This window comes from Falco punctatus (assembly GCF_963210335.1).
Source record: "Falco punctatus genome assembly, chromosome: 5".
NCBI lineage: Eukaryota > Metazoa > Chordata > Aves > Falconiformes > Falconidae > Falco > Falco punctatus.
In genome coordinates this window covers 40,027,826-40,048,714 of record NC_137584.1, presented here as the reverse complement: position 1 = coordinate 40,048,714, position 20,889 = coordinate 40,027,826, and the positions used below count along the sequence as shown (strand labels likewise).

Here is a 20,889-nt window from a genome sequence, read left to right as displayed (position 1 = left end):
CTCAGATTTCAAGATTTCAGTGCTACGAAGCAGACAGCAGCACTTGCAAGAGAACAAAAATCAAAACCTGAGGCTAAGGCTTTAGGTTATACTGAGTTATAATCCTCAACCAACTCCTGAGGAGAAAATTGTGTTTCCAAAAACGTATGCATGAGAGTAAGAATCTTCCTCCTTCCCTTGCTTATACATCCTGAATAAACCAGTGCAGAAGTTATAGGAATAAATGTTAAAATAAACCTACCAGCTGCTAATAAAAGGTCCAAATGCGTAACTTTTAATCTACATAGGGAATGTCCAAGGCTTTATAGCTTTGGTTCCCCATGTAGGAAAATCCACAAAGACCTGAAAAACCACCTGGATGTTGCAATTGATAAGGCAGTAAATAGCAGATGCAAAGTATTTGAGACCCACTTCTTTGCACATTGGCCCTTCAGTACTTGATTTGTACCAGATGTTCCCTGCAGGCTGTGCTTAGGAAAAACAGAATCTCCTTCAAGGCTGATCAAAATCGCTCCTTTCTCAAAGAAAACATCAAGTAATCTCTACCTATTTACTAAGATGACAATCAATGTGAAAGGCTAGGAACAAATGACAAACAAGAATGAGTGGGAAACACTTTGCTTCAGGAGCAAAAAACCCCAGGAGCCTCCTGCTTTCACTTTTTAATTCTGTCCTCCCCCCCCCAAAAAAAAAAATGGCTGGAAAATCTATCTGCAAGTGCTTCCCTTTCACTGTTGTGATGCTCCTAAAATCACACAAATGCAAATCATGTCACCAAAATGAATCTCCCTGCTCAGCCAATAATCCACTGATACTGTAAACCAACAAACAAAGTTCAAAACTCCTCCCCACTCCCCCCACCTCCCGAATTTATTGTGAATGTAATCACAATACATCATCAAATACATACAACATATATATACATACAACATATAACAAGCATTAAAGGATATCATTATATTAATTGGAAATCACCAGTAACAAATTAAGCCCTACATGTGTCTGAAAAAAAACCTAATGTATAAAATCTTTATAGTCCAGGGTGTATAGAAAGCATTTATTGTTACTACAGGGAAAGCAACTTCTGCCTTTTGTTTTTGTGGTTCTGTTTAAGTGTACTCACATTAGGCATTTGGTATTTTGTTTACAGCCCGGGTTTGCTCAATAAAGGTCATACATTTTTTAACAAATATTTTTAAAATAGAGACAGCAATATCCAATTTTGGCCACAGTATCCAAAGATTGTTATTCTGGACAGACCTCAAAAGGATAGAAAACACTGAAGAGAGAAGAGAATTTAAATTTCCTTGATGTTCTCATAACCAGTAGGTCATAAAACCCTCTCATAAAGTACAGTTTAAATAACAGCTTCATACAATTGCATAGGTGTGACTAGAGGATGAAGTTTTTCGAAAAAGTAAAAAAGACAGATGTGCAGAGTGCCAAGAATTATCAGAATATGACTTTAGGATTTTCTGAAACCTTTCATGGAAAAAGGCCTGAATTTTGATATCTGTTACATTAGTGTGCCTTTCATGTAGGTCTACTATTATAGTATAAGAATTCCAGCTTTGTGTTGGTGTAAGCAGAGATCAAAATCCTGTCTAATAAACAGAATTCTGGTTGACATTCTTGTCAGTGTGCACCCTGCATTATAATTAAATCAAACTTTGATTGACTATGCAGAAGTTGTATTTCAAGACCAGAAGGACAGCAGTTTTGACTGATTTTTTTTTTTTTTTTTAATCTCCAAGTGACTATGGTACCATTACTTCCCTTATCTGACAATGAAAAAAATGTTAAAAGAAAAAAAAAGATCTTTAAAGTTAAGAATAAAAGAGATGTTCTGAAATGATTCCATCAAGCTAATCCAAATTCAAATTTATTTCTTGGTAGCAAGACAGATGTAAATTCTATCATTACAGATCCATCTCAATAAACATTTCAGAATCAAAACAGTCATTCTAGGAACATGCTGTAATCATCTCATTAAAAAAGGAAAGCTTTTTACCCCCAAAATATCTTCTACTAACAACGTTTTTCTGGATCTGGCTACATAAGCAGATACTGTAGTGCCATGTGCAATGGGCCCTGCAGGAATGAGCCGTGGTTGTCCTTCTTTAGCTCCTGGTGGTGTAAATACACACAGACTCTGGTCAGAAGGAGAGAGAAAAAAAAAGAAAAAAAAAAAAGAAAAAAAAATCCAATTAGAAAGCATGGTTACTTTTGCAGAGTTACTGTGCTACCTATGTAGTGTAAAGGATTAAGTAGATAATGTAGAAAAACACAGCTTTTGACAATGAACAGTAGTTGGATAAACTCCATTGAACTGGTTTGAAATCTTAGTAAATCCTAGTCTAAAGTCACCCTTCAGGCAGTGGATAACTCTTCTGCTGAAGCCACTCATTGCTTATATCACAGTTGGATTGCGTTTATTTTGAACATAAGACTCACAGATGAAAATATTACCTTATAAGAGAAAGATTTTTTTTTTCTAGGATGCACTTATTTATTTCAATAGATAATACTCAAAAAGTAGAGATAATCTTTAAATGTCTTGTTTATCTCACCCCAAGGAAGGGTAATTTCAAATTTTTCCTAACACTATTTCCTGAAATCCAAGTGACAGCATTCATACCCTGCACTAGAAGAAACATTATCTTACTTGCTGCCTACCTAAAACTCTCTTATTTGTTGAAACATCAGGTATGGTGACATTTAGATCATGAAACTCATCCAGAAACATCTGATAATTGTTATATAACAAAAAGACAAGTTAACACCACCAGAAAGAATGTGATTACAAATATTATTTTACAAAACCAAAATTAAACGCACATATAATGGTCGAACCTACAAACCCTTCTGTATGCCAAAACTCTTCAAATTTAAAATCTCATTCATTTTTGCTTGAAAAATAAAACTTTTATGGAACAGTAGAGTGCTGGAAAACAATGCCCTGTCACTTCAAAATTTTTATTCTTCCCCTCAGACAACCTGCAAAGTAGCAGTCTGTTGGTGACAACAGATTTTAAAGTCATAAAAACACAAGAAAACCCCAACCTGTCTCCAATGAAATCGGCAGGAACAGTTCATTTTACAAGCAAAATGTTTCATTTTCTATTTCATTTTTCTACCTTCATCTCATCACATCCCTTAGTTTATGTGTCTCCTAATGCTACAGGATCCCAAGGACCCAAAATTTTAAAGCATTTATAACTGTCACACCGTGTTCAGCATAGCAGAGCTATTACCCTCTAAACACAAAGAGAATTTAGGCACATGAAGAATAAATGACATGGCAAAGGTTACACAAAGTGTTAGAATAGCAGGGATCAAATCTGTATTCCCAAGACTTCAGTTTAATGTCCTAAATTTCTTGACCCATCCCTCCTTATACATTCTTCATATTAGCACAACTAAAGGACCTCAAAGACTCACCTTCTATTGACAAATTGTGTTTTCTTACTTCCTGTAATCAATGATCCAATTTATTTCACTGATAAATTTGTAAGACCAGGAGTACACAGAGAGCTCTTGTAGTAACTCACTCCACTGCTAAATAGCTATATGATTTTAAATTAGGAACTTAAAGCATATGAATTAAGATGAATAATTTTAAGCAAAGATCCTTGCTAGGAAAATAGATTTTTTAAAGATTTTTATATTATTATGATTATGATTACTATATTTTATTACTATTAATTACATATATAATATCACAGATAGATGATAGTGCCACCACACAATGTATTACTAACATTCCTGGTAAGAATGGCCACATATTGTGCCACTCCTTTGTACTGATTAATTTTACTATCAGATTTTGCTTTCATTAGGGCTGCTATGAGGGTTAATTTGTCCAAGTTTCTGCAGCATCAATGGTTATGTTGATTAATATTAATTACATCTAATCTGTCTCCTATGTTTATCATTCACAACGGTTTCTGTAACAGCACAATAGACAGAAACAGGTGCACAGGAATTCCAGATTCCAGTAGCTAGAATGCAGCATTGCCTTGAAAGACTGAACAAAGAGCTTCTAGTTTGTTCAAATAAGATTTCAGCTTAGGCTTAGCAATAAGCATGGAGCTTTGCAATGGAATTGTTAATATTTAAATATTACGCCATTAAACGCATGCTTAATTTCCTGCAGAAAAACACACACCAGAAAATCTAAAACAAACAAACAAAATCTATGTGTCTGATTCATTAAAAAGATTAAGTGACATCTAGGCACTATGAAATCAATGGCAGTTCTCTTATTTGCTCTCCTAGACCCATGAGGTCAGTACCACTATAGCACCCAAGCACCTCACAGTCTGTAACTATGCATTATTACAACTCTCCTGTAAGTCGGGTAGTGAGACTATCCTCACTTTATAGATGGAAACTACGATAAAAAATTTGTATTACTCCAATTACCATTTAAGTACAAACTTTGCACTATAGCTTAGAGCTAGAATCAGCCAAATGGATCACAAGGCAGAGAAAACTCAGGTGTGAAAGAAAGGAGACAGATTTCAGAGATTGATAGTTACCAATTTGGACCACATGAGATAGGGTAAATTACTAAACAGGGCCTGTTTTCTAGCACATAATATTAAAGATACAATTTGCATGTGGAAATTCAGCATCTATTCTCAGCTGTTGAAAATGAAGTGACAGTATGAGATGCACCCTCCCATAATTATCATTCCTTTGTTCTGCAAACATGCAAGGCACATTACAAAACCTCCTAAATAACTGAAAAAAGAACACACTGAAATGTTCAGAACCTAAGGAGATGCAATATAACACACCATATGTAGGTACTCCTGCAGCAATGAAGGTACCTTAGCTGTAATGGATTAACAACAATTTGGAAAAAGAAAGTTGGACTTCATGATGAGGAAAAAAAAGTTCAAGGAAAAGTACAGAATTCATAGCCAAAGCAAGTGTGAAGTCTGTACAGTGAAGTCTATCTAAGAAGAATCAGTAGTCCAATGGTTAGGGCATTTAATGAGATCAAAAGAAAAACACTCAAGTTTATGACAAAACCAGTAACTGAGTATTTGTCTTCTTCTTAAGCAGAAAGTCAGGCAGTCTCAAAAAGTTCAGCATGTCAAGGAAGAGAGTTTTCCACCCAGTTATTAATTTGTTAATATTGTGATACAGATAAGAATTAAACTACCTTGAAAGAGAAAACAGGGCTGCCATATAGTCTTTCAGCTCTGACAAGTCATTTTGGCATATTTATTTCCTTTATCTCATGTAGTTGGAAAGAAAGATACTTCTTCCATGGTAGCTCTGCTGAACATTCACGGTATTTACTCCATTTTGATGTCTTGCATTGTGGTACAAGTGCATAAAAACCTGACATTTTCTGTTTATTCCGATCCCAAAACTTAAGCTTATTCTTCAAACCCATTTACAGCTTCTTTAAAGCATGGCCTTTAGCAGTGAAAGACACTGGGAAAGTCAGAATGCTTATTTTCCATATGAATTACAAGAATGCGCTACAAAAAAGAAAGCAACACACAAAAAAAAAACCATATAAGAAAACTCATTAAATCAGTACATTGAATCTGCCAGAACCAACCTGCTCAATTTACGGAATAAAAAGCTCCATTTATTCTTACTTTCTTATAATCTAATAAAGATACCTATAACTCTTAAATGAAAACTTAGTTTCGCAGTTACTTGCCTTCATAAGCTTCAGTTTCATGTTTTTACATGCACTTAAATAGTATGAAAAAGAATATTTTACATAACATATCCAAGAAAAGCACCTCAAGACCTGAAAAAAAGTACATTATTCTAATGAAACTGAAGAAACCACAGTTCACTATTTATTTAAATCAGTGTTCTGACAAAGTATTTTTTAAAAAAAAATCAAAGAAGCTAGTAAAAGGGTTATGATATTAAGGGCATAGAAATAGTGAAATATGTTATCTTCACAAATATTTGACCTGCTATACTATATGCTTAGAAGAAAAAGACTTCCTATTAAAAAGTACTTTTATAGTAGGAACACTAAAAATATAATGTGTTCAATACTGAAAAAGTGGCTCATATTGCAGAGTGTTACAAAATGTAGGAGATTAAACACAATGTTTACAGTCTGAATTATGCAGTCTAAATAGTGGAATGAGTCAAATTAAATTAACAGGACACTGGAGACCAAAGTTGATCTCTCCAAAGATTAACGCATTTATTCACACCATTCTTCTTACTTATTCTTAAGACATATTTGGTTCTTTATGCCAAGATAGCAATGTGTAATGCTTACCAAACTAACTGTGTTATTTAAATTATGTGTATAAAATGTGCTCTTCCACACTGATTTCCTGAGTCATGCCCATAACTAAATATAAAACAATGCACAAATTTTCTCTTCTCAGAAACAGCTTCTCAAAACAAAATTCAAGAAAAAAGGATAAAATCAAATGGCTACTTTCAGCAGAAAACTAAGAACTCCTTCTACACATACATATTTTCCTCCAGAAAAGGCCTTGACTGGATCTTCAGTGGCCAAAACCCTGTGTTGACACTACACAGTGTTGCTGCCAAAAGTCTTTCCTGTTGTTTTTGCCAGCACAGTCTTTGCTGTGTCCTTGTGTTATCAGTTTGACTGGTAAACCCCTGTTGCTACCACCATGAAGTACTATTATGAATAACCATCCTTATATTACAAAAACCTCCTGGACCTTACTTCCAGTGATAAAAAAAGAGTTTTGCTGAAGCAATCCTATTCTGCTTCTTGTGGGAAACTACAGACCCCACTGCTAAGGGGTCAGTGATCAAAAATCTCTTCAAACTACCCAGTAGGTTCCAAATTTGCCACTATTCCTCCTGACTCTGTACAGGTAGAAAAGTGTGACTGTGCAAGGACAGACCTCCCCCTAGACCTCAAACAACAACCCTTGATCTCCAAGGCCACAGGACGATCTTACCTTGACTGTGCAGCACTATTGAAAAGCAAATTTTCTCATAACCATATATAAACTTCAATTAGTCCTTAAGCTTCTACAGTTCCACATTGACTTTATACATACACCTAATAAAGTTCCATGCCTGATGATACATTCCATGTATGATCAATTTAAATCCGAGTGAGTTTAAACACTTATCACCAATTAAGGTTAGGGAAATTTCTCGAGTTTAGTTGGGGTTTTGTTAGCAAAGCTTTTGAATCCTAGAAGCCACCAATGGCAATGTCAACTGAACAAAATGCAGTAGAAACAAAAAAGCTGTGCTCTGCTCTACTACGGCATGTTACTGATGTAATCCCTGAGGCATCCCACAGACACAGCTTTAAAGGAATCTCTTTCACTACCACTGTCCAAACCCACTGGGTTTCTCACACCACCTATCCAGCTCACATTTCCTGTTTCTCCTTTTGCTTAAGAAAATACTTATAAAATAAAAGGTACTGTAGCAATAATAAAATTTGGGAGTCACCTACTCTCTTCTAAACATGAATAACTTCACCATTCTTATAATTTGCAAATGCACATTCAAACGATCTTTCATCAGCTCAAAGAATAGTTATAAATGTTCCCATGCACACATCAGATACATTGTACACAGCTTTACAAGTAAATGAAGAAATGAATAGATTGGGCCCTTTCAAATTACTTGCATTTCTTTAGTGGGTTTGAATATTTTACTTCAAAAACCGACTAACAGGATTTTGGGTAATGACACTGAACAGTGATTAGTAATCAAAATTAGGAACCAGTGGATTTTCAACCACAATTTAAACACTATATAGTCAACAAAAAAGGAAATATGAGAACACAAACTCTCATAATTTACCAAATACTATACTGACAACTCACAACGCAGTAAAATGAAAAGGTTGAAGACACAGCACGATGCCTGCGCACTGCTCACAGTATCTTTTGGTGCTACAACCATTTGCACTGAGAATGTAAGTCAGTATCAGAAACAAACATGAATAGCTCTTTACCAACACTGCGATGTCACTGTCTGTCTCCTGGCAAAAGTCAAGTAATACACAACATCTGGTGTAGACTGAGAGTTAGATATCTCTATTGCCGATAAGGGAGAAGACAACCAAGATGGGAGAGTCACTTGGTTTGATAAACTACCAAAAGAGCAAACATTGGCTTGGAAAGCAAATCCTTCACAAGGCTTCAGGTTCATTCATTCTGGCACCGAGCAGCCCATGGGATCCTGCAGTTCCCTATTTTGATCTGTTTCCCCTCCTTCCCGCCAGACAGAATCTCCTTACCTACATCAAGCTCAACTACCCTATTACCAACAAGTTCCATGTGGTGATGGACTTCTTTCTTTATATGTAGTCAGGCAGGGCAACATTGAAGTCTGACACCAGAAACTTCCTATACCTTGTTGGAACCTCAGAACACACAAGGTGCTGCCTTTCCTGCCTTCTGTGTCATGACAGATTGTTCCAGCTGGGCCCCAAATCTTCAGAATTATTCCTTCCCTCCTAGTTTAATCTTTTAATTCACTATGATAAAGTCTCCAACCAAAGAAACCCACCACCTCTATTTACTGTGACTGACGTTAACATAGTGTGGCTTTGAATCCACTAATGGCTTTATCTCGACCACAGAGAGCAAGAGGTGCTTTAAAAAACCAAACTGAAATAAAATAGAAAGTCCAAAACAAATGACAACCATAACAAACGTTCAACCACTGGTGAACACAGACAAATGTAAGAAAATTCATCATTCCATATTTCATAGGTACTTTAGGTATAGGTATATCTATATTACAGTACAGATATGGTAATCTTTAAAGTCTTCTGAAAATGCTAATATATTAACAAGTCTTCCAGTCCACAGGAATGCAGAATGATGTACACTGTAATCAGTTCTTGAGGGATATTAACATTACAGTATTCTCAATTCACAGCTGAACACACAAACTTGGCTTTCAGATACATAACAAAATTAGTATATAACCAATAAAACTTAATACCATGGGTTTTGGTGCTCTTTTCTTGGTGCCATGCACGCCGTCTGTTGAAATTACTGAGTAATTTATCTTGAACTTCTTTTATGGTGGCTGAAAAAATTGTCATTATTCCTCTTTTATAACAACTAAGAGCACGCACGTGAAGAATTACTGATGCTCATCTTGTCGTGCTGTCGTAACTTGGCCCCACAGTTGGTCTTTCTAGTGAAAATCTAATGCTTAACAGAGGAAGCAGATTAAAATCCCAATAAAAGAAAAGACTAGGAATAGCAGCTCAGGTCTTGTAACACAATACCATCAGCACCTCCTGACAGATATTCTTACAGTGATAAGAAAGGACCTATAGTTTCCAGGTGCTTTCAGGCTTTGGTTCTAATGCTGGAAAGGTCAACTACAGGTGTAATTGATGCTATTTTTCTAGTGGCAGTTGGTACGTTACCCATGGGAATCTGGCACAACACCAAATCTCAACCCACTAGGCTAGATTTGGCTAGAAACCATTCAACTAACTATATAAAATTTCCCAGGGCTGGATTTGAACTGCAAACATGTACAGCTTGCCATTTCAAACTGTTTGCTTCTTCCTTTTTTATAATACCCCCTATAACTAGAGCAAATACCAATATGCAATCATAAACTGATTTTTCTAAAATTTCTTTGCAGAAAAGAGATCTGGATAAGAATAATCAGGTTTAATGATTAGAATGAGGATTAAAGTGCACACGTGACAAGCATACTGCTGACAAACCATTCTGGTGGTAAAGGCAACTGGATCCTGATATAGTTTCTTCCACAGTGAATTTTGCTGCCAAAACTAGCCCTAAAAATGCTTAATGGAAAATCATTTAATATTCAACAGACATTAACTGAAAGCCTTAATACTAAAGCATTGCTATACAACTTGATGCTTAGTAAAAAAAAGATTAAAGAGAAATGGGAATTATGCAAGTTGATATTAAGTGAGCTTAATGGTTTTTCCTGCTCACGCCCTTTTCTGTTCAGTAACAATAGATTTTTGCTCTCAGTAAAGGATGTAACAACCTATATGTCAGACCACACAGCCTAATGATAAAATTATTTGCAGACAGGTATAAAGGCTCTAAGAACAGTTTTTTGCAGGAATAAAACTCAGCACAATAAGCAAGGGTGACCAAGAAAACCAAAGGCATAGAACTGGTTTGGAAAGTATCCATAGGCAAAATACTGGATTTCTGAACTGGCTAAGTTGAAGCAATAAGCCAATACTACCATGCTAATTGTCTACAGCTCTTTGCAATTTTATGTCCTGGGTTTAAACACAAGTGCAGGCATCCTAGTACCTGAAACATATAGGGATTAAAAAAAATAAATAAATAAAAAAGAAGAAAAATAAACAAACCACAAACTAGAAACTTATTATTTCCTTTTTGATAACTGACAGTGTACGTGACAGGAGATTTGCATTTTTAAACTACATTGTACATACAAATGTTGCATACTTGTGAAGTGAAGATGATGCACTTATAAACTGTAAAACAGCTAGTAGTTTTGGAGGTTTTTTTAATGATTTCATCCTTCTAAATGGTATCAATTTCTAACTGTGCTGTGTTCCTGGAAGCTTTCCAGTTGATTTACAGAACCGAAAAAAAACCACAAGAGTTATACCAGTTTATTGACACAGAAAACTAAGCTGACATACCTCTCTTCCATCCCTTCTGTTTTAAGGCATGGTCAGCTAAACATTTTTCTGAAATATGTTTGTCCAGACAGTACCCAACCACCTCCAAGAATGAGGATCCCTGAACTTTGAAAAGCAACACACAGGTATGGAGAAGAGAGATTCCCTACCTCTCTGCCTTATCCGGGCATGTCTTCATCCCTCAACTTTCTTTTCTTTAGAACAAACAATACCAGTTTTGTTTCCTGACCATTCTCCCTGCTCTCTCCTGGCCTTACTTCAGCTCTTCCAATTCTTATTTAAAAGTTCAGTGCTTAAACCAGACATTACTCCACCTGAGACCTTAGCAGTGGACAGAGGAATGGGAAAATTACTTTACATGAAGGCTAGATTTCTGCTTTTGCTACATACAATGGTGGGTTGGTTTTGGGTTTTGGGTTTTTTTTTGTTTTGGTTTGGTTTTGTTGGTGGTGGTGGTGGGGTTTTTTTGGGTTTTTTTGCTACAGCAATGATATTGCTGATTCAAGTTTACTTTCAAATTCTCTGCAGAATCTTTCTCAAAGTCATCAGCTGCCCTACACAGAGAGAGGCAATCTATGGAGACACCAGCACTTGTCCTCACTGAATCACCGGCCAGTTTCTTCAGACCATTTTCCCAAAATCATTTTGACTTCTAATCCTTCTCTACAAACACATCTGCGGTCCTTCCCAACTTCCTGTCGTATGCACGTTTAATAAGCCTATCCAGGATCAATCCTTGAGGATTTATGCAAAATGCCCTCCCATTCTGACAGTGAACCACAAACAACTAGTCTCTGTAGTTTTCTAACCCGTTCTGCATTCTACTACCTACAGTACATTCATCATGACCATATTCCACAAGTCCATTTCACTAAAATATATCGACATTTATTTATCCATTTTTTTTTCAGTTTGATAATTTATTGACTCAAAGTTAAACTCACACACCGTTACTCCTCCATATCTTTCCCTCTGTGCTGAGTATCACTATTCACTGGCACATAAGAAAACAACATATTTCCTCTACTTTATATAGAAAAAGAGTACATGTTAGAATTGATTCAAGGATAGAGACTAAAATTTTCTAAATTGACTTGTAGCCAGAAGGGTTTCACCTGGAAACATATTTAAAAGACTCCAATTTCAGAGAAGCTGTCTACACATTCAAAATAATGTGCCTTAGCCTGGCACAAAAACCTGAGGCAGTTAGCAAACAGTAGATGTTTTTATCTTGTTTAATAATTCAAATCACCCACCCCACAAATTCACTAGATGGCACTGCACATCAAGCTGCAACAATTTCTGCATGACCAGAAAGTCTAGAATAGCTTAATAAAATACACCTTGAGGCACAGAATATGTGCACGAATTTGTTAGGTCACGTAATTATTTCTTACCATATCTATTGGAAACTTCTACCTGAAGTAAGGATGATCTGTCAACACAATCTGCAGTTTCAGGAACTAAGTAACACTCACAAGACCTAATAAAAGCTACTTTAAGTGTATGCCTATTAAATCCAAGGTCATACATCTTTACGTAGGAATCACAATGTAATCATGAAGTGAATTACTGACACAAGTAAGGACTATATACAAGATGGATCTGAAGAATCAGGTAATGTAATAATAAATACGAAACTCTGTAGCTGTGATCAGTATTTTAGAAATATTGCCTTGTAAAGATATCAGCTTACAGGCTTAAATCCATACCCAGCTAGCATGGAACTTTGGCAATTGATTTACATGCACCCCATCCAATATGAGGATTTCAGTAAATCCTTTAAGTCACCTGTGAAGAAGTTATTCAATTAAGGTCATAAGATAAGAATTATGAAGTATATATTCATAACCATAAGGAATAAAACACAAAACTGAAATAAAGTCAAGTCCTTTGCTGGAGACATTTGAAACATTCCTGTTTTATTTAGAAGTGTTTCTGATGTCTGACATATAGTGTTTGCAAAATGGATGTTACATACCTCAAGAATAAATCATTTAATTTGCATAACTGCACGAACCCATGGACAAAGATGATTTTCTGGATATGGAGAAAGTTCAAGAACCAGGGGCAGTATGGGCACAGGTCTGTTCAGATCACTTGACCCTGAATAGGAAGTTACATTTTGTCTAGTAACTGAGTATTTTGCACTGCATTCCACCTTATACACAAGTGGTGTTCCCCAGGGCTCAGTACTGGGGCCAGTCCTCTTTAATGTCTTTATCGACGATCTGGATGAGGGGATCAAGTGCACCCTCAGTAAGTTTGCAGACAACACCAAGCTGGGGGGGAGTGTTGACCTGCCTGAGGGCAGGAGGGCTCTGCAGGGGGATCTGGACAGGCTGGACCGATGGGCCAAGGCCAATTGTATGAGGTTCAACAAGGGCAAGTGCTGGGTCACACCAACCCCACACAACCCTAAAGGCTTGGTGATGAGCAGCTGGAAAGCTGCCTGGTGGGAAAGGATCTGAGGGTGCTGGTTAACGGCCAACTGAGCATGAGCCAGCAGTGTGCCCAGGTGGCCAAGAAGGCCAACAGCATCCTGGCTCCTATCCAAAACAGTGTGGCCAGCAGGACTAGGGAAGTGATTGTCCCCCTGTACTGGGCATCGGTGAAGCCACACCTCAAATTCTATGGTCAGCTTTGGGCCCCTCACTTCAGGAGGGAGTAGAGGTGCTGGAGCGTGTCCAGGGACGGGCGATGGAGCTGGTGAAGAGTCTGGAGCACAAGTCTGATGAGGGGCGGCTGAGGGAACTGGGGATGTTTAGCCTGGAGAGGAGGAGGCTCAGGGGGGACCTTATTGCTCTCTACAACCACCTGAAAGGAGCCTGTTGGCAGGTGGGGGTCAGTCTCTTTTCCCAGATAACAGGAGACAGGACAAGATGAAATGGCCTCAAGTTATCCAGGGGAGGTTTAGATTGGATATCAGGAAAAATATTTTCACTGAAAGGGTGGTCAAACATTGGAAGAGGCTGCCCAGGGAAGTGGCAGAATCACCATCCCTGGTGGTGTTTAATAAACACGTAAATGCAGTGCTTAGGGACATGGTTTAGTGGTGGACTTGACAGTCCTGGGTTAATGGGTGGACTTCATGACCTTAATCTTTTCCAGCCGAAATGATCCCGTGATTCTAAGTAGAGCATATGCAAAACCAGGTTCTGATACACAGGGCAACTTTATGTGGAAGGAAGGAAGGAGTTGCGCGTGCGAGTGGTACTTTTGGGGGCAACCAGTTGAAAAGCAGAATCATATTATCAGAAGAGAAGCGCTACAAGTGCTAGTGCCCCCAGGCAATCTGAACAACCAGAAGGTTGCTAAAACAACTTAAATGGCCACACTCATTCTAGCGCCAATTTTGAGTAATACAGAAATGCGCTGTAACCTGCAATTGGTGTGGATCTTCCATTTCAAGCAAATTCACCCAAGTAAAGATCCTGAAGGCATTTGATCTCACCTGTCATCCAGAAGTTACCTTTTCCTTATGCTGTTATCCAAATCTAATACAAGTCAAGTTATAGTTCAGTAAATTTCAACAGAGAGAAAAAAAATAAGGCCATAAAGAAACTTTATATATAGACAGGTATTTTAACAAAAGCACATTTGTGCTGTTATACTCCAAAGAATTTTTTTCTAAAACAAGGTTCTCCTTTAAAGGCCAGTGTATCATCTATGTTTTGTAAAAAGAAAAGGACAAGCTAATCTAGCTTTTCTTCACATTAAACAAATTTTCTTCAAGTTCTAATATAATTTTCATGTAAGGGAAGTGCCATCTATATTTAAAAAAGAAAGATTTAAAATGAATTCTTAGTAACCCATGGGGGAAAAAAAAAAAAAAAAAAAAAAAAGCAATGATATGGCAATTCTCTCAGTATTAAAAAATAACAGCTCACAGTATGGAGTAATCATCTGCTGCTTTTCATTTCACAAATACCTATAATTTCTGTAAAAGGAAGGTATCTTCTATCCTAATTAGAAACTTACTTTTTAATCAAGGCTAAAGGTAGTTATGGAAATCTCATATTGCAAAAATGTTCTTTAACTGAGATTAACTCATGTCAAGATTCTCAAATTCTGATTTCTTTAAGCAGGCACAACACATACTTACAGCAGGAGCTGAAATTGAGTTAATGCTTTTGCTTCAGTTTTGATCCCAAGTTCCCTTATAGAATACAGTCAGAACTCACATTACTAAACATTACGAAACCATTTAGGAGAAAGTAGGTATCTACTTATTAAAAGGATTCCTCCATTTTTACACAATCCCCTCCAGTACCTAATTCTCAAAAAGACACATACTCCAGAAAAGCTGTATTCAGGCACAAAGTATTTCTCTGAAAGGATGGTGGAAATAACTATTACCTCAGGTCTAGTTCTGAAACACAAGGATGCTTACCAGATAAATACAAGCAGTTTTATGTATATTTCTTAAGCTAAGAAACAAAAAGCCAAATGATGGGAAAAAAAAAAAAAAAAAGGATAAGAAAGAATAATTTTGCTGTATTTGTGATACTGAAGTCACAAACCAAGCACCAAAAACTTTAAGCCACTAAAAACCAGAAGGCATTCTTCAACATGTGGCCACAGCTGTTTGGCAGTTATCTTGTCCAGGCTAACGACATGGGGGTTTATAATTTTTGAAACTTCACCATAAAGCATTAGTTCCTTTCTGCCAATTATGCTATAAAGAATCATTTGTCCCTATTTTAAAATGATATTTAATAAACAAATAAAAATAAATGGCTGGTATTTGCTGGACAATGGTTAATCTCACTTGGACACATCCTTTAACTTAAATATTCAGAAGACCAAGATATTCAAATTAATTTTCAGTAATAATTTCTTAGAAAAAGTAGGCTAATGCATTACCATTCGGTTACATGACTACAAACATGAGTCTGGCCCAAAGCCCACTAATGTGAATGGAAAATGTCGCACCAACTTCAAAGGACTTGGGGTCAGTCCCTATAATAACTACATGAAGAACATTCCATTTTGGGAGATGCAGCTACATAGTAGTGGTTAATAAAGTCAATGTGTGTTTTTAGTGGTTGGAACTTTTTTCAGGAAAGAGTTATACTGAGAAGCAAATAGATTAAATTGCCTAATAGGCTGTTTAAAAAAAAAAAAAAAAAAAAAAGAACAAAAAAACTAAAAAGGAAACAAAAACAAAAAAAAATCCCAGAAGGTCATAAAGTGCCCATGCCCTCAAGGCATCAGAAGACTGGGAGGAACCCCGTATTATGCCATACTAATAGGAGTAACCTCACCATCACAGGAATTCTCTAGGTCTTCAGCTGTAACGTTAATTTTACTGTAATCTTTTAGAAGGCATTTAGCGATGAACATGCTCAGCTGGCATGCAGTTACTGCCACTGTAGCTGGCCAGCACTGTGCATTCAGAACGGATGGCTGCACCTCCTGCAAGCTTCTGCCTTTGGCAGCAGGAGGAAGCTCTTCAACGACCATGTGCATCACCCCCCACCCATGACAGTGGATGCTGTCACCTACTAATGAGAACCAATGATTGTATTCATGAAGGATGAACAACAGATTACATAAATTACATCCCTTAGTGAAAGGGTTATTAAAAAATATATGCTATTTACATACTTCTACATGCATTCAGAGCAGACCCAATTTCTGAATAATAAAAATGGGTTATCTTTACTATATGAAATAATCATTAAATGACAAAAAAAGCAAAATCCATTTCCATTCCTTTTAGGAAACTTTTATACGGGTCTTCTTCCACATCTTTCAAATGAGACACTATCTTTTTGAGTGAGTAAAAAATATTCTCAGGCAAGGCTCAAGTCACCTGTAGGTTTGTACAACTTCATTTCTGTTTCGATTATTTAAAAAATGTAATTCTTTCCCTTTTCTGAATTCAGTTGTTTCACAAAGAGCAAAGGAAATTGGCAAATGGACTATACAAAAATAAACTATTAAAACTGGCTGTGTACATAAGGAAACAAAAACAAAGAGAAAAATATTTTCCTCTCTAGTCATTTTTCAGTAAGAAGAATTTAACTTGTTTCTTAAACCAATGAAAGACATAACATTTCTGACAAATTGTGATTTTTAAGTTGATGGAACTGACTGCAGTATAAACTGCATTTCCTTCTTGGTAGCCATTTGAATTAACTGCAAAACCTTGTATAATGGTAATTGTACAAATTATTTGAGACAAAAATGTAATGTGTTCTAAATGACAAATAACAGAACAGCAAATATTGGACTCACTGTTATTCCAATTATTACATCACAAGCTACTTTCATTCATAAATTTTAAATGTAAAATTTTATGCTAATTAAAATCTACATCTGAAATTTACATTAGCTCACTATTAATTTGCAGGTGACAGTTAAAAGAAGACCTGATAATATTTTTTTAAAATAATCACAGGGATAACTAGGTGAAAAATACAGGCTATGCAGAGAGTAAATTCAAGTTGTTTTCTGTTTGATAAAGACAATTAATAATGAGGCTAAATCACAAGTTAAGTTGCTACAGTCAGAGAAACAACAGCAATACTGCCAAATCTTGAAAAAAAAATTAAATAATAAATTAAAAGGCCAAGGATCTAAATGCAGGAACCATTTTTTCATTACCACTATGTTCAACAAACTTTTATTTTGCAGAAATAAAGATAACATAAAGGTAATATGCAGCACTCAGGCAATATTTCCTGCTAAATGACATGCAAAGTAAAATCAAAATGTCATTGTCAAATTGGAAAATGCACATGTAACTGTACAGAAAATCAGCGTCTTAATCCAGTATACTTACATTATTGCATTCTCCCAGGAAATATAGTGCAAATCCATCAGCTTTTGTAGCTGCCAAAGCAATAAAAAAAAAAAAAAAAAAAAAAAAGAAATAATTGTACTCACAGGGGGAAATTGAACTGACACAAGATCTTTGGGGTGAAACCACAGATTCACTTCCACTTAGGACAAACATCAAAAGTTCTAAAAGTGAAGGTCTACTGCTGTGTCCCTTGACACTTCCCAGACTCTACAAAGCTAGAGACAGGAGGTATTTCTTGTTTTCCCCATTGTCATTTACCACATTCTAGAATTCTAGAAAATTAGAAACCATCTCTTTATACATCTTATTCTTATTCTGGGGCCTAATGTCTGTAAATTCAAATTAATTCATATGACAGTATAGAAATAACATAAGGATATGTATTTACAATATAATCAGCCAGATAACATCATAAATTCTCAGTAAAATAAATACCATTTGTAGATGGTTAGCTATGTTTGTCCCTGCCTTGATAGAAAATGATGAAAAATAGCAAAAATAAAGTGTTGTAAATATTGCCATAAAAATGTGTTTCAAAACAAACTTCCTGTTTTCTGCACCTGCTCCATATTAAAAACACTGATGCTACCCAGAAAGTTTTTACTTGTCAGATTTCTGCCAGATTCAGATTGCTGTATGAAACAGGGTAAAGTCAAAGTCCTTAAACTCCCAAAAGTTTGAAGCCAACCAACCATCACAACTTATTGCTAAAATAAAAACTCTCAAAATCAGAAGAGGATACAGCAGGCAACGTTTTTTACTTCACTTTACACAACAGACATTAATACTGTAAGTCTGTCTGTCTTCCTAACACTTAATAAACATTCTAACCAGTAAATGTACATATCTGATACCCATTTTTTCTATGAATGAAAACAATAATTCATTTAGTACATTTCAGGGGAGTGAATATACTTGTGTGCAATCAAATCAATTGACTTTGTGCATTTCTTTAGCAAAATGAAAAAAATCGCACTGTGTAGTTACTTGCTTATTGTCAACTGTGTAACACCAAGGAGAGTTCATGGCATTTGCATTCAGATTTTAAATCCTTCAGCTTTACGTAAGTATGTAAGCATATTGAGTTATGAGGCAAACGAGCACTGTAAAGGAAATTTTAAACATATAATCTCATCTGCTTTACAAAAGAAAACAAATAACTGTAAAAGATTAACAGACCCTGCCTCCTATAATTTCTCACTTGCTGTGTATTAACAAAATACAGTCTGATTTGCTGTGAGCTGGACACTGATATCCAAATAAACACTTAAACAAAATCAGTAAACAGAAGTGATCCTTTTAAAAAAACGTGTATGTAAACCAGAACTATTAGTCATCATTAAAAAATGATGAAGTAGCAGGGATTGTAAAACCTTTCCAAAGAGTTGACTGAAATCTATACTGGACAAAGCTACTGATACTTCCTATTGAAGTCTGAGTACATCCACCCTGGTTATAAAGATGCCAAATTACACTTTACTGTTAGTAGGATTTTTTTTGTTGTTGTTTTTATTTTTAAATTTTTGATCATGTATAGTATTTTCTTACCACAAAAGGTACTTACATTATAACCATTTTTTCCTATCTAAACAACTAAATGTAATTTGAGATCACACAAAAGTTCTGCCCTTTCAGTAACATCTCAGTTTTCTTTCAAAAGGAGTTCAAGTATGCAGTGATACTACTGATAGGGGGTTTTTTTGTTTGGTTGTTTTTTTGGTTTGGTTGTGGTTTTTTTTTTTTTACTTTCAATGTTGACATTGCAACACCATCATGACCAGAATAGTCTATTCTTTGGCTCATTTAACAGGGGACTCTGATTTTGCAACTGGATACTCAAAAATGAAATACACTCAAGTGCAGTCAGGGATTCACTGAGGGACAGAAGGCAAAGTAATTTCATACTGAGACAACATCCAAAGAAAACACTGGTATCCCTCAATACCTGTCTTTATTAATTAAACCACATAAGAAATGTGCTGTGTAAGTAACAATTCAGAGACATCTACTCTCTTTCTTACCTATTTTAATGATGCTGCTCAGTTCATACAGAAGTAGTTGGTTATCTCCTCCTGTATCCAGGCGTTGTTCTATGTAGCTGTTCAATTCGTACACTACACCTTGCATATTCGTATCCTGGTACTACGGAAGCAAAGATGAGGAGAACATTTTTAGAATAACTCTGATTTATTTTGCAGATTTTATACATGTAAATTCACTACAAATAGTAAGTTGAGATTTTTATACCACATCAATCGTGACTGTCCTAATCTGACTGCCTGAAGAACTGAGTCACTGCCAAGCAAAAGGCACAGTGCTCCACTCTATGCTCCATTAGATAGTTGTTCAAAGTGTCCTGAGTACACCACTATGCAATTAATAATCACCTAAACTTGTCCAAGGTCACACGACAATGCCTCAAGAAGGAATTGAGAGATGCGACAATTATAAGGTAAGTAATCTTCAATCCCTCCTTTTCAGCTCCTACTCCACCACAAAAGGAGGCAACTCGCTGCCTTTGCCAGCATCTCCCACCTCAACTTCATGAACCAAAAGACAAAACTGTGCCAATCACCAGAGCTTTGAGGTGTAGCTCAAGGCACTCAGCCTTCCAAATACAGCAGCAGTTATCACCAACAGACTGAAGAACAGAAATCGCGTGAGTCAAAATCATGCTAGCTGCTGTGGCCTAACAGGAACTTGCTTCAACTGAAGACAGCAGACAAAGCCAGAAAGACATTATAAATCAGTTTGGATATTTAGATGGGAGCAATGGGGTGCTGGCTGCTGGTGTGATGAAACAGCAGGACGTAGCTAAAACTTCCTAGGAAAGGAGATGCAGCCTCCCTTCAGGGGCCCAGCTGCATTTGGTTATCTGGTTCCTGAGTCCCAAAACCAAGTCCTGAAGGGCTGATAACTCTGGCAGTAAGTGTGCATGTGTAGCCCAACAGCATCAAGAACAATACTTTCACAGAAAGCAATACTTGGCAATAAGTAAAGATTCATTACCCTGCCCAAAACTGGTAATGTGGTAACTGAAGAAAGTAATATGGTCAATTACTTACTGAATTCAGTGACGCAGTAAATTATGTTGCTTAAACTAAAAATGAAGCTGGTGATATTTAGACAAATTAATGTTGCTTGAAAGACTAAGACTGACTCTCCTACTCATTCATATTTTACAGCAAAATGTAATATAGACTGGACAAATGTAAACAGTACTATAGAAAATGCCACTAAAGTTCAGAGTACAACAGTCTACCACCACTCTCACGTTTATGTGCATATATGTAATTCTGCTCCACATCTCTCTATATCTTCTCTGTAACTTGGTAAAACCTCTGACACTTACTGATGGATTAAGCACATAACTTACACAATATATTCCATGATGTAACTTTTATTCCCACTAATACTTGTATTAGTGTTGTTGCACTCCTTGTACAACACA

At 36.3% G+C, this 20,889-nt stretch overlaps 1 protein-coding gene across 4 annotated transcripts in view; it reads right to left on the bottom strand.

Annotated features, from left to right (window-relative positions):
• Positions 1-20,889, bottom strand: part of PDE10A (phosphodiesterase 10A) — a 255,673-nt gene that overhangs the window by 109,154 nt on the left and 125,630 nt on the right. For all 4 annotated transcript variants that reach the window (XM_080390538.1, XM_080390537.1, XM_080390539.1 and 1 more), the window contains exons 4-6: positions 19,460-19,580; positions 17,418-17,467; positions 2,012-2,152 (exon numbers count right to left, since the gene is read on the bottom strand). In XM_080390538.1, the coding sequence (XP_080246664.1) occupies positions 2,012-2,152; positions 17,418-17,467; positions 19,460-19,580 (312 nt within the window). The remainder of the gene's footprint in view (positions 1-2,011; positions 2,153-17,417; positions 17,468-19,459; positions 19,581-20,889) is intronic.